Here is an 11,181-nt window from a genome sequence, read left to right on the forward strand (position 1 = left end):
CGTGTTTTCTAAAAGTTTAAACTGTTTTAACTTTGCATGGCTTTCTATACATCTCTTGTGTGAGACGCGAGTGCAGCAGTCATATTTGTCCGTCTAAAAAATGCGCTGAATATGCGTTCTGTGTGAATGGCTTGGTTTCGGTTTTAACCCATTCAAGATCTTCTCCGCATTGAGCTTCTATATTTCTCTAATATTTTGAATGAATAACGCAGCAGTGGCGCATCTCGTGGGCTAGACTAACAAAACATTAAAATGAAACATCATTTACATCATCACCGCATCTCGCACGCCACTGATGACGCTCCCTGACGCACTCCTAACATTCAAATGCAAATGTTTATTTTAAATGCGACTAATATTCATCCTTTATTCACAATCTCCTCATCACAGGCAGACACAGCACTCATTTCAGCATGTGTTCGTGTTTGTGTGTGCTGTCTGCGTCACACATAGCACGTGCCTATATCGTGCGCCATATCGAACAATTTTTCTATCGATATCGAAGGTGTACAGTCGATAAATATCGATACCGTTTTATCGTCCAGACCTAATTAAAATCATGAATTATTCATGACATCACAAAAAATGATGACTGCTAGAAAGCCAATGGTAATATATTGTTGATATAACACACAGCCCTGGTTGCTTGGTTCCTATTTTGGTGGTGTTTTGTTCAGTTGTCCCGTCCACTGTGAAATCTCACTGGTTCAAAATTCAGCTCTACATAATTGTATATTAAACATTAACTATATATGTTGCATTGCTCAGCAGATTGGAAGGACAAATTGCTTGTCGCTGGAACCTTGTTGCATTGCTTCTGGTTAGGACGTGTGCAAGATTAATACTATTGCAGAGTAAAAGGCTTGTAATGATTTGTTTTCTAATTAGATTTTTTTGTTGTAAACCCATTCAAATCGATGCTTCTGCAATGGTTAGTCTTGGATGGTCTTCTAGCTTGACAAAACTGTCTAGAACTGAACTGAAATGGAAAAATTACGCAATATCAAATAAGGTCATGAGAAACTTACAGTACTTATGAAAGCAAAGACAATTCTGACTTTTAATACGTCACAGAAAACCAAATGTTTAAGTTGGCATGACTTAAAAACACATGTACTTGGCCAACAAATGTATGATGCTTTTCCATTTTTACAGTGATGTGTACTTTTGAGTTAAATTGTAGATGTGTGCATGAGATGAACAAGTGCTAATGCAAGTAATTACCAACCAAAGATAATTATTAATGTACTGTCAGAAATGCAAACTTTCACATAAATCTACATAAAAAAAACATGAATACATTCACCATACAAACACACACACACACACACAAGCACAACCATACATTTTTTCGAACAATAACAAGCATTCAAACACGATAAGATAAGATCACATTTATTTCCTCAGTGCAGATATACCAGAATATAAATATATTATTGACAATTATTTTCTAAAACATGACATCATTACAAAATTTGCGGTACACCACATTAGTACCTCAGCTACAGTCCTACACACCAGACAACTTGTTGATATGCTGAAGAAAATATGGAGAAGCAGATCCATTTTCTTTCAAGCAACTTCAGTCCAAAATGTTGTTAATCACAAAGACTTTGCGGTGCGTTCATATTCTCTTGCGATAAGAATTGCAATACAATTTGGAATGCGTTACAGTAAAAGGCGAAAAACTATTTTCTCCAGTTAATCAAATAAAAACGGGTATACTTACAGGAGGGCAAGATCATGAGCAATTCATTAAGGATCCTGGCTCTGCAATTTTTTAAAACATACATGATTAAACTCAATAAAGACGCCTAGCACAATCAACACAAATTTACGGAGAAGTGTGTGTGTGTGTTTGTGCACGGAGGGGTGTGTTCCTCAGGGAGAAAACACACACTGTTCCAGCTCAGCCCTCCATTTTCTGCGATGGCAGGGGCCGACTGGGTCCTGCGTCCTAATATGGCACAGCGGAGAGCAAGTCATCTTGGGAGATTTTCTCCCTTGAGAGCGCTAGCCCTTGACTTTGATTTCAAGAACAGAGCAGTTTTCCCACAGGAAAGAAAAAAAAGAATCCTTTGGCATCATAAAGAGAACAAAAACAAACAAAAGCTCTCTGGCATCAAAATGTCCCAAAAGTTGAAATGTTTCCTCCAGCTTTTCCCCATGACAGAAGTACCATCATCTACGAAGCAAAACATGCAATGTTGACACCCGTTTAGGCAACGTCAGAGCCTCAAAATCCATTCTCATTTCAAAACATACAATTCCATTTGTAGTACATAAAACCTACATACAATCCAACTTACAATATCCTTCAGACAGCAGAAATAACCTCAGAAGACAATATCTACAGCATCTGAAAATACAGATGCGCATGCTTCAAGATCCGGATTTTCACAGCAATTTAAATAGAAAACCCAACTACAATTGAATTTTTATTGAAAGAATAACTGGCGACCAATGAGAAAAGACATCAGAATCTGTCTGAATGAGAGCAACACATGGATGGTTTCTCAAAGTTCAACCGATCCGAATGGTTAATACACAAGCAAGGCAGTTTCTTAAAGGGTTAGTTCACCCAAAAATGAAAAAAAGTCTGTCATTAATTACTCACCCTCGTGTTGTTCGAAACCCGTAAGACCTTCGTTCATCTTCGGAACACAATTTAAGATATTTTTGATTAAATCTGAGGGCTCTCTGACCCTCCCATAGACAGCAAGGTAACTACCACGTTCAAGGTCCAGAAAAGTACCAAGATGATCGACAAAGTAGTCCGTGTGACATCAGTGGTTCAACTGTAAAGTTACGAAGCTACGAGAACACTTTTTTGCGCAGAGAAAATTATGTCATGATACTGTCGTGAACACGCATCCACAAGTGACGCAGTAGAGACGAAAATGTGGAATAAAGTCGTTATTTTTGTTTTCTTTGCGCAAAAATGTATTCTCGTATCTTCGTGACTTTACAGTTGAACCACTGATGTCACATGGACTACTTTGTCGATCATCTTGGTACTTTTCTGGACATTGAACGTGGTAGTTACCTTGCTGTCTATGGGAGGGTCAGAGAGCCCTCAGATTTAATCAAAAATATCTTAAATTGTGTTCCGAAGATGAACGAAGGTCTTACGGGTTGGAACAACACGAGGGTGAGTAATTCATGAATTTTCATTTTTGGGTGAACTAACCCTTTATGCATGACCATCAAATCTTGGCCGTTTCATCTGATTCCTTTAAATGAATACAGGGAAGGTTTCTTAAGACGAGAGGGAGGAAGTCTTGGTTGAGTCCAGGGGCATTAAAAAGTCCAAAAAGCAATCAAGACGAATGTTAAAAACAAGTTCTTCGAATAGACATGCGCCTTTGTTCTGTTTAATGCACATACACATCCATGCACGTGTGCGCACACACACGGTCATGTGCGATCAATAAAGCAACGGCTGGGTAATTGGCTAAACTGAGATACACAAATTCTTTCAGCTCTGGTTCAAAAACAGCACATGGCCAGAGGCCGCAAGATCAAGATCTGCATTTGAACAAACAAGCTGGGACACTTGGAAAAAATAAAAGCCCTTTTTCTATTGTGTGTGATATGTTTTCTCTCGCTCTCCATCTCTATCTAGTGAGTGGAAGTATTGCACAGTGCCCTGCCATGACATAGCAGTTCAGACTTTATACGTCTCCTATCAAAATCTTGACCAAACACTTAAAGAGACATACTCATAAGACACTTCTTCACGTCACAGTATTACAATTATGAAAGAAAGTCTTCAGTCTTTAACTGAAGTGACGTGGCATAAAAACTAGATCCATTTCCGACAGTCATACTACTGGTTTTGGTGATAAAATGAGAGCATTTTTCCATGGTGTCGTACAAAAAAAAGTATTTGGGAATATGCCACAATACATAATCCTCTCCAATGGAAAACATTCTCTTAAAACAATTTAAGAGAAGGTAAAGGTCATAAATACTATTAGATTAAATACAAAGAGGAATGCAGACTGTTTTATAATAAACATCTTACTACAAACAATCAATCCATTCGACGACAATTAATTAATACATTTTGTGGTTCCTCTATATATATTACAAAAATAAAAATAACTCCATTAGAGAACACCAATAAATATTGTTACTTTGGTCAGCTAAGAGGACAAAGCTATCTGCATAAAAACCATTTTTAACAGTACCATCCAAATGAGCGAATTTATGATCAGTCACAGCATAAAAAAAAAGACAAAGGGCATGATTTTCAATGCCCTCAATTTTCTTGGCACCTCCACATATGAATTATGTATGTGTATTATGTACATGTGTCTGTGTCATAAAGATAAATAGTACAGCGCAGTTAGATACAGTTTGTTGTTGATCCGCTTTTTTTGTGTGTGAGGACATGCAGGACTCTTCAGAAACATTTGCCTTAAAACTTTGACCTTTGCACCCTGATATCACGGTTTCAGTAGCTTTTATTCTGATCTCCATTTTATCCATTAAGTGTTCTAATTTGAATACAACAATCTCTTCTCCCACATCAGCAACCTTTCCCACTACGGCCTTGTTCATCTTAAGGACCCTGTAACGGAATTAAACAACTAACATCTGTTATGGTCATGTGTTTCTGTGTTGTGCTTAACTGCATTATACAATATTTTAAGTGTGATTGTACGTTTGGACAATGCATTTGGACAGATGTTCACCATTCCCCTTAACCATTCATTCCTACCACTAAAACACATTGTAACCAGTGGAAGTGAACCACGCGTGGCAAGAGAGTTGCACACGACTGACACTTCAGGGCAGAGGGCAAGTCCAAGAGTCATTTTGTCCAGCAGACATTACAATCAAATTTAAAGCCAAGTTGAATCAAATAAAATACTCCAAGTCGTCAAATAGATTTTTTTTCAAAATGACTTGCAGGATGTTTAGCCTATAGAATAAGAGTTGATGCTAGGGGTGAAGGGATCTTGCGGGTTCCAGCTAGGAAGTTCATCTCCAGTGTGATCATGGTTTAGAAATGAGTCAGTCAAAATAGGTTGTCTGTTTGCTGTTGTATTACTGCGTTTTTTAAGGATGATGTCCTCCGACTGGAGGCGTGGTTATGTAATCCCTGCATGGCTTTAAATCAGCAGAAAATGGGAAGTCCATGTAATCGTGGCACTGCTTGGGGGCTGGGGTCGACTTCTGTTCTTTGGGAAAACGGCTAGTTCAAAATTCCAATTGTGATTGCTGAAGGTCAAGACTGGTCACTGATTCAAAGACCCCCCCAAAAAAAACACTGTGGATCTAGCAAACACATTCTTCCACTGAGAGCAGGGTAGCGATCAAATTATCCTCAGAGGCAAGAATCAGATATTACTAGTAAAAACATAAATAAGATCATGAGTCCGAAACCAGGTCAGCCCTTGGAAATGCTTATAACCTTTGCAAAGTCTTTGTCCAGAAGATAATTTTAACATCTAGTCAATAATATTTAAGGTTTTAGATCAGTCTAGCAGGGATTCTTCTTTTTTCCCGACATATAAACACATGTGAGCCAGTTAACAGGAGAAACAGAGACTGTTTGTTCTCACTGTTCTGACCACATGATCAGAAATAAAAGTCACAAAAGAGCAGTAAATTTGCCACAAAGTCTACAAGATCAGCTAGCTAAAGTTGCTAAACGACATGAGTTTGTCTTCAAGAAGACATTTGCTGAGCAGACAGCTCAATTCAATATTTGATGCAATCTAAAAACTTTGCAATCATGTCTCACAGAATGAGATTTTTCTCCTTTCCTCATTGCTTAATTTATCATTGCAGCAAAAACTGCTGAGATAGCCCACTCTCACATAGCTGTCCACTTCATCTTTAATGACCAAGGTCAAAGGTCCATTTCTTGCTGCCAGGAAATCCTGCAACAAAACATATGGGAAAACAGATCTGTCAACTTGCCCCATTCAAAACACCTGGCTTGAACTGGGACAGTGCACAGATGCCGAAACAAATCTTCAGTATCCACTTTTAACTTGACAAGACCCTTGCCATCAACATCAACTCACTAGCTTGCCAAAAGTTGGTGTTACACATGGCAAGCAGGGCGCGGAGGTTCTGGTGGATCTCCTAGGGGCTTCTTGGTGTCGTTACGTTGCAGACAAAGCAGGCAGAGGCGCTTGAGGCCTTTGCGGAAGGCGCTGTTCGACAGGCTGTAGATGAGACAGTTGCAAAAACTATTGCTAATTGCCAGCCATGTGGTCAGGAATGAGGCAATGGCATGGTGGTATATCCCTGCACTCTCTAGTAAAAAGTAAATGATGTAGGGTAGCCAAAGCAGGTAGAACACACTGGTGATACGGAAGAGCACGGTGGCATAGCGTTTGTCCGTGCAGGCTTGCTCACCCGGCTCAGGATCCTGTGGGCCAAAGCGAGCTCTCCGCTCGCTGATCTGCCGAGTGTGTTGCCGACAGATCCAAAAGATATGGGCATAGGTGAAGCAAACGGTGAAAGCAGCTGGTGCATAGAGGGCCACGACAATAAATGCTGTAAAAAGGGGCTGGGTGTCCCAGGAAGAGCAACATTTAAATACATCACCGTGGTATCCCGGCTTACCCCAACCAAAAAAAGAGGGCAAAAAGATGAGTGCCGAGTACAGCCAAATAAGGGTAATGCAAGTGCGAAGACGGCAGGGTGTGACCAGAGCTGTGTAGGAAAGAGGTCGGGTGATTGCAACATAACGGTCAATACTAACGCATGCCAGAGAGGCCATGGAGACGCTCTTCAACACGCAGACCATGTAGCTAAAGATCATGCAGGTGAGTTTCTCATTCAGACCCTCCAGATGGTGCAGGAGGGACAAAGAGGGGATAAGACAGCTGACCCCAACCAGGAGGTCCGCATATGCCATAGTCTGTATAAAGGAGCTAGTGGTATGGTGGCTGAGTAGTGGGGCACAGTGGAACACAAAGATAACCACCAGGTTCCCGGAGATGATGAGCACTGTCAAGAAGAGAATAACAGCTACTTCCAGCAGGCAGGTGCTGAAGTTCTGAGAGTAGCCAATATCCAGCAGGCAGAAGGGTTCTGTGCTATGGTTCAACTCCGTTGCGTTCATCTTGTTCAGGGTGCGCTTGAGCGCACAATCAGGGTGCTAGTTCCTTGGGGGCCTAGCTCAGCAAAGGCTGCCCACAGTACGGCTGCCCCTGATAGACATGGGGGAGGTGTCCGTGCCAGGTGCCTTCCATATCAGCAGCAACATGAGCCACTAGTCCTCAGTGTCCACAGCAATCCTTTCACCAAAGCACACACATGCAGCGACAGTATCCTGAGGAGAGTCACTTACTACAAGCTGTTGTGGAGGGCAGGCGGTGAGTCTAGCTTAAATTCCGGATCAAACCCCAGCAGTAGAGAACATAAACACCCCCTTCTTTTATCAGTCCCCTACCTTTCCGGGGAGAAGCACAGCTGCGCCTGAGCAGGGCAGGCAGCTGTCGGCACAGGACACGCACAAGGAAAAATCAGAGGAAGCAGAGTCCTTGCCACTCTGATCACAAAAGTCCCAGTCGCTCTCAAACAGTTATTAGTCCGGAGGATCAAGCACAACTAAGCAGCGCTGGAGATTTCTCACAATAACGTAGTCAAATTGTTTATTCCTACAAATCCCCAAAAATGATGTAATCCAGAGTCTGATGTCTTTGCAGCAACTTCAGTCCTCAGTCGAAAGAAGACTGGGGAATCTCTTTAGCATGTGCCAGGCACCCAGCTCCCTCACATCAACGTGGAGGAAGTGTGTGTGATCGAGGATAAAAGAACAGCAAGTGGTGATTGGCATTTCAATCGGAGAAGGGGCTCTCCAGAGATAAGCCAGCGTCTGGAATGTAAATGAAGGATAGAGTGGTGTGATGCAGAAAGCAGTCTCTCTCTCTCCTCTGTGGCACTGATGCATCCTCACTCCTTCCTTCCCTCTCTCCCTCCCTTTCTCCGCTGCAGCAGGAGCACTCAAACTCCTCCCACCCTTGGCTCTAGCCAGTGAGCAGATGTCGGAGCACGAGCAGAGAGAGGCATCCCCTTCCCTTGTCAATCCATACACTCCTCCACCCCGCTCATACCCACCTTTCAATCGCTCACAAATATGAAAAATGCACTGCCTTCAGATTTTTACAGACTCCCTCAACACTGTCTTTCTAATGAAAAACTCATATAACATGCTTTATCCTTCTTTTTCCTTCTATTCCCATTGCAATTCCAATGCAACATCCCTCCCACGCACTCTCTCTTTCTCCCTCCTATACGGACACATGCAAAAAAACAGCAAGAGGTCAGAATGTACTGTAGCCATTTCCAAAGTCCCAGAAATAAACCAAGTACATTAATTTCTTATTTGACAAAGTAAAACTTTTCATGACATCATAATTCAAATTCTACCCCTGCTTTATGCAGTATTGTGGCTATTATGTTAAGTAACACTCCAGTAATTTTTACCAACCAATCAAGAAGCACTAAATCAGATGCATCCTGCACACTCTTTTTCTTGTGTATTTGTTTTATACATCACTATGTTATCAGATGAATCAGTTTCAAAGATGGTGACATCAGAGATTGGCATGTAGTTAGAATTCATGCATGTGGGCAACTGAATTACTAAGGTTATTGTGGTATGATTTGTTCCAGTCTGGTTTTATTGAACATTGACCATACAGATTTACTGAACTCTTGGGACTTTCCCTAACACAAATGCACCTGTTTCCATTTATAACACCTTTATTAGTCCCTCTTCCCTGTCACCACGGTAATACTAAAACCATAGCACCCCTTCAGTCTCCTTTCCTTCCGTCACTGCCAGAATCTGCAAACTCACACACACAGTCCCCACTTTCACGCATCCCCTCGGCCAGGCACACGAGGGGCTAAAAATATGCCAAACTTGAAAGGTGGGGAGCGGACACTGGGCTCATCCATTAGGAGGATGACAATGAGGAGGAAAGCAAGAAATAAAGACGAATGGAAGAGCTAAATGCATAAGATCGAATGAGGTGACAAAGACGCAGGAAGACAAACCTCAGAGTAGATGGCATATTTAATTTGACAAATATGAGGCTGTGAAAGATGGAAATAGTTTCTTTAATGACACCATTGTGTATTTGCGTGTCAATCATTCTAGTGAACCACTGAAACACTCCCACAATTATCCGCAGACCGTCAACTCCAAAACACAGGTCTGTGATGTAATTTATATATGACCCAGGACCACATAATCCACAATTTGAATGGTGCACGAAATTCCAAATTAAATTAATAAATAAATACAAATAAATAGTTTTTTTTCTCGCAATCTTCCACCTACTCTGCCTCTACAGCAACTCTCATCAATGGCTGATGTTGCCCTTTTATTTTTCAACCAATTATCACAACAGATAAAAACACATCTACATTTCTTTCTAGCTCAATATGCTTCTTCACTTACATGATCAATCACAATACATCACTGCAGAGGTAAAATGCATTGCGAATATAGACAAGAATTAACTGAACTTCTATCTCTCACAGCCTACATGTCAAATGAAACCATCTATTCGGATTAAGGTCTTTAAGAGATAAGAGAAAGGCTGTCCCCATAGTGATGAGAAGGTGTCAGCCAAGTCCAGCCTGACTCAGCTGCTCGGTGAAAACACAGCAAACACAAACAGCACATATTCATCCCTTCATAGAGTGAGACAGCAGCTTTACATCAGTAGTCAGCCAAACTCTCAGCCCCACAAACCTGGACAACAGATATCCAGCCCCACAAACCTGGATATCTCTGCAGAGACCAACCAGAATCCTGCTGTATAGACCACCCACAGCCTTGCTCCATAAACCCTGCACAATCCCCTGGGTCTAGACCATTCAGCGTGACATTAACCCCACAGAGCAGCGAAGCTATTTTTGTACAGACGAGTATGCTACTATTTGCTATATTAAAAGGTCTTCTATTGAACACAATGAAGTTCAAGACTATCTGTTCCCTATTTTGTTAAGTCAAGCCTGGCACTGACATGGATATTTATTGTGGTGTGTTTAGAATGCCGGGACTTGAAGTGAGAAGAGGTGCAGGCTGCTGCAGACTAACAGGCCAGGCTTTGTGTTAGCCGTTTGTTTTTATTGACCGCATGGGGTGGTGTATGAGGAGTGTCTAGAGAAATCTGTCTGACCTCTGCGTCTGTGTTTATGGACACTGGAACATCTGGTAATAGTATGAGCCAAAGAAATGCAGCCTGACAAACATGCTCGGGTGTGCAGATGGGTGCAGAGTGAAACAAGGATCCAAAATCTGATGCTTGTTAACATGTTGATTGCAGACGATCTAATAAAATATACTTATTCTATTAACAAAAACAGAACTAGAGCCAGAGGGATGGGGACTGACTGCAAGTGTAGAGTCCATACCAAATTGCGGGGCATTAATGACTTGATTGCATTTGCAAAGTCACCACTGAAAAACCTAGTACTTGTTTAAAGGGGTCCTATTATGCTCTTTTACAAAGTCTTGATTTTGTTTTGGGGGTGTACTAGAGCAGGCTCTCATACCAGGTTGTTCGAAAAACACATTATTTTTCACATATTTTACATTATTACCACACCTCTCTCCTCAGTCTGGCATGAATGGCTCAAATAGTCCCTGTATCAAATGAAGGCCCACCTTCTGAAATACGAAATGTGTTGTGATTGGTTAGCTGGGCCAGTGGTAATAGTATGAGCCAAAGAAACGCAGCCTGACAAACATGCTCGGGTGTGCAGATGGGTGCAGAGTGAAACAAGGATCCAAAATCTGATGCTTGTTACCATGTTGATAACAGACGATCTAATAAAATATACTTATTCTATTAACAAAAACAGAACTAGAGCCAGAGGGATGGGGACTGACTGCAAGTGTAGAGTCCATACCAAATTGCGGGGCATTAATGACTTGATTGCATTTGCAAAGTCACCACTGAAAAACCTAGTACTTGTTTAAAGGGGTCCTATTATGCTCTTTTACAAAGTCTTGATTTTGTTTTGGGGGTGTACTAGAGCAGGCTCTCATACAAGGTTGTTCGAAAAACACATTATTTTTCACATATTTTACATTTTTACAACACCTCTCTCCCTAGTCTGGCATGAACGGCTCGAATAGTTCCTGTATCAAATGAAGGCCCGCCTTCTGAAATACGAAATGTGCTGTGATTG

General features: G+C 41.4%; 2 protein-coding genes across 2 annotated transcripts in view; both read right to left on the minus strand.

The window, feature by feature from the left end:
- The window catches only part of LOC107685165 (rab GTPase-activating protein 1-like), a 125,322-nt gene that overhangs the window by 52,814 nt on the left and 61,327 nt on the right, over window positions 1-11,181 (minus strand). The window lies entirely within an intron of this gene.
- Window positions 5,833-7,929, minus strand: LOC107685127 (probable G-protein coupled receptor 21). Its single transcript, XM_016481636.1, has one exon. The coding sequence runs from the start codon at window positions 7,088-7,090 to the stop codon at window positions 6,062-6,064; it is 1,029 nt and encodes a 342-aa protein (XP_016337122.1). The 5' UTR covers window positions 7,091-7,929; the 3' UTR covers window positions 5,833-6,061.

This window comes from Sinocyclocheilus anshuiensis, unplaced genomic scaffold (assembly GCF_001515605.1).
Source record: "Sinocyclocheilus anshuiensis isolate Anshui unplaced genomic scaffold, SAMN03320099.WGS_v1.1 scaffold914, whole genome shotgun sequence".
Classification (NCBI taxonomy): domain Eukaryota; kingdom Metazoa; phylum Chordata; class Actinopteri; order Cypriniformes; family Cyprinidae; genus Sinocyclocheilus; species Sinocyclocheilus anshuiensis.

What these genes read in the sequence shown, in the direction of transcription:
- LOC107685127 (XM_016481636.1), bottom strand. Translation starts at nt 7,090, where the DNA reads ATGAACGCAACGGAGTTGAACCATAGCACAGAACCCTTCTGCCTGCTG.